At 36.7% G+C, this 3,545-nt stretch overlaps 1 protein-coding gene across 1 annotated transcript; it reads right to left on the bottom strand.

Moving 5' to 3' along the window:
* Positions 1-499: 499 nt before the first annotated feature.
* Positions 500-1,536, bottom strand: LOC139873155 (fatty acid elongase 3-like). Its single transcript, XM_071861085.1, has one exon. It carries the CDS (start codon positions 1,477-1,479, stop codon positions 679-681), a length of 801 nt encoding a protein of 266 aa, XP_071717186.1. The 5' UTR covers positions 1,480-1,536; the 3' UTR covers positions 500-678.
* Between the last annotated feature and the right edge of the window lie 2,009 nt (positions 1,537-3,545).

Below are 3,545 nucleotides of genomic sequence, written 5' to 3'. Positions count from 1 at the left end.
CGGACTTGAACACTTACCTGAAAGGTAAACGGAATTGGGAGACCTCGTTGCGGCTGAGAAGGAAAACTAATAGTGTTTTTGCTCTCTTGTTTTTGGTGTGTCTTTCTACAAAGCCTAAAGACTTTATTTATAGTAGAAGTCGAGGCCTTAAGTTTGTTCCCATCACCGATGTGGGACAACTTCCACTTCTTTTCATTCCTTTTAATTTTGCACCAAACTAACAACTTTAAGACTCGATATCTCATTCACCATTGATCCATTTTGGACACACTTTGGCTCGTTTTAAAGCCCTCGTTAGAGACTACAAAACCCACTAACTAGTCATTAATATATATATATATCACTCTATCATACATTAAATGGACTCTATCATATATTAAATGGTGTCCAAATATTGGTGAAAATACAATTTTCAACACTATTTTTCCAACATTGTTTAGGAACGGAAATTGCAAGTGCTCCTTTTTGGTTCCTATATACTCTCGTCATCTCGTTCAAGTACATTTAACATTTGATCTCTTCACAAGAGACTCAACTTTTGGAACGGAACCGCAAAATTCAAAAATTAACTAGCAGAAAACAGTAACCATGCCTGTTCGGGTATCATAATCCAATAATTCAATCATTCTAACACATTTTTATTGATCAGTTAAATATTTAACTTTGTTGCGATTACAATCACAATTTTTTCTTCTTTTGGGCGTAATTCTTGAAATGAAAGTTAATGAAAAGCGCCAAAAGCGAGGCGTTAAAAACAGCATTAAAACACCAACCTAAGAAACCAGAACAACCAAACGACGTCGTAAAATGATAATACAACATCAAACCGGAAACCAAAAAACTAAACACAAACTGCACGATTTGGCAATTCGTAACCAACATTTTCCACGCGGGTCGAAACCCTAACCCGGACAACAAGTAGTACCCGTACATCAAAACATGAACCGATGCGTTAGTTACAAGCGCAACGGGCATCAACGACTGAGAAGTCGAAAGCCAAATGTAACACATAACAACAACAACAGAATGATGGTACACGTGGAGGAATGACAGCCGTCGTTTACTACCACTTACAATGATCAAAAAAGTGTCGATGAATTCGAGTAATTTAGAAAGGTAGAAAATGTAGGACCAGAAGAAGACAGGGCCACGTGGAGGGGTGTGGTTGGGTGGGAAGCAGAAGATCCAACGGTGGTTAGGCATTTGGGAGAAGGTGGAAAGGGAACATCCAACGGCCATGATGAGGGAGAGGAGGAAAAGGATGAGGTTATGGACGGTGGAGATGAAACGAAGGAGAGATGGGTTAGGGGTGGGGAGTGGGGTGTGGTTAAGGGTGATGGTTAGGGTTAGGTAAGTGAAGATGGTTAAGGTTAGGAAGAGAGGGGTTGAACCCCAGGTTTGGGGTGGGAGCCAGTGGAAGTTGGTGATGGTTGGGTGGTGGACTAGGTGGTTGGATAGGGTGGTGATGAGGTTAGCCATTTTTTGGGTGCGGTGGACTTGGGTTGTGGTGATTGTGTGAATGAAGCGGATAAGATGGTGTTGGAGTTTGGAAGTTGGTACTGTATAATGTAATGTAAAACTAGTGGTATACAACTAGTCAACGTATGCTTTGTCTACAATGTTACAGTATGCGTTGGAATTTGGAATCTGAAAATCGTGTCTTGATATTTCCATTGTCAAACCATGAACATGTAATTTTATTTGTCATGTACGCTTAGAGCCTAAATTGAACTCCAGGCACGATGTAAAACCTGTAAAAATTTGATTCGGTGAAAATTTGATTCTATCATTTTCATAGCGTCTCTGTTTATTTTATTTATTTTCATGTAATTTTATTTTGTTATTTATTATTACTGTTTTTTATATATTTATCTATATATTTCATGCTTTTTTTTTTAATTTATTTTTTTATTGTTTTTTCTCATTCTTTATGGCCGGAGGTCCCCTTGAAAGCAATCTCTTTACCCGTCGAATAGAGAGAGAGAGAGAGAGAGGACTTTCTCCGCTCTTGTGAGTGGAGAAATGATTTCTCTTTATTCTAGGATAGATGAATGATTGTCTACATCTCACCTCCCCCATACTCCACTCATATGGGATTGGGTATTGTTGTTGTTGTTGTTGTATTCTGTATTCTAGCTGAATGCCGTATCAATAAACTCTAGACGAAAATAAAAATATATTTGTACACACGTTTAATCTTTAACTAGCTTAAGGCCCGCGATTTCGCGGGCACTTTTGTATGGGCGTTATCGAAATTGTGATGCTTCAAGTAAAGTAACTTTATATATAATATGTTCGTTTGATCACAAAGCAAAGGAAAATAGAATAATAATCTATTAATGTTGTTTAGTTTGTAATACTATTAGATATTAGATAGTCCATATTAATTGAGAGTTGAATTAGTAACGAAATATAAGTTTTTACACATTGATAACCGTCAGAAAGACTATTAGCTATTTTTGAAAACAATTGTTTAAGACCAGTGATTTCTCGTGATATTGCAAGAAAAATTGTTTTAATTGGATATTTGAATAATACATTTCGAGAATAATATGTATCTTTTGTTAATTACATGGTATACAATCAACTTCAGACAAATGAGAAATAAAATGACTATGTAGACATATTCTTTATAGTGGTTTGATTTGATTTGAACACAACGTCAATTACTGCTATCTAAATACTTACAATTATTTATAACATTTACATCACATCACCTTATTTCTTATTATGATACTCAAGAGTAGTGCTAGTCGACAAGTTTAAAGCTCACTGTCTTTACTCCTATAATACATCACAATTAAGAAGCAAGACTACCTCAATCAGGTTGCTCGTTGGATGACTCCTGATATGCCACTAACGGACGGTTTTTATTTTGTGCGGTGTCGTTAGGTCGCACGGTGTCCGATTCGGTAGCACACAGCGTCTTCGTTTATTTATATTTTGTGGGGCCTAAATTTACTTTACTTTCTAAGGTGTAGAAGGTGTAAGTTAACCTAGTGTCGAATTTTATGCTGATTAACGAATTGAAGATCAAGTGGATAATTGTCTTTTAGTTAAATTACCTGGATAAAAGATAGTAGTTGATTTTAGCTAAAGGTCCTAAATGCAGAAAAAGTAAATAAAGTGGGAGGATATCCGGAGTATGCAGATCAAGGAAATGTTGACCAAGATATCAGTATTGGGTTAGGGAAAGGTAATTATGCTTATGTTAAGACTATGCTTGGATTGATATTGATCTGGTTGGGTGAGCCAATTACACAGACCTACTTATCTCTGGACTCTCGGAGTTCTCTTTGAGCAGTGAGAAGTATGTCACTTGGTCGTATAACTGAAGTGTAACAATACCTCGGAGGTTATCCTCAGTAGAGTACTAGGTTCATTAGTGAGTTAAGCTCTAATCCTAACCCTCGTTATCAGTTTAGATAACTGAATAACAATGTGCCGTGTTGATTGAACACTGATCACAAACGGAAGGAGTCCGTCGGTTTAAGTTGGCAAAATCTTAAATGAAAACTAACAACCATTACATCATACTAATGAGA

Source organism: Rutidosis leptorrhynchoides, chromosome 10 (genome assembly GCF_046630445.1).
Source record: "Rutidosis leptorrhynchoides isolate AG116_Rl617_1_P2 chromosome 10, CSIRO_AGI_Rlap_v1, whole genome shotgun sequence".
In the NCBI taxonomy this organism is placed as follows: domain Eukaryota; kingdom Viridiplantae; phylum Streptophyta; class Magnoliopsida; order Asterales; family Asteraceae; genus Rutidosis; species Rutidosis leptorrhynchoides.
The sequence above is the reverse complement of the archived record's forward strand: the minus strand, read 5'-3'. Positions and strand labels throughout refer to the sequence as shown.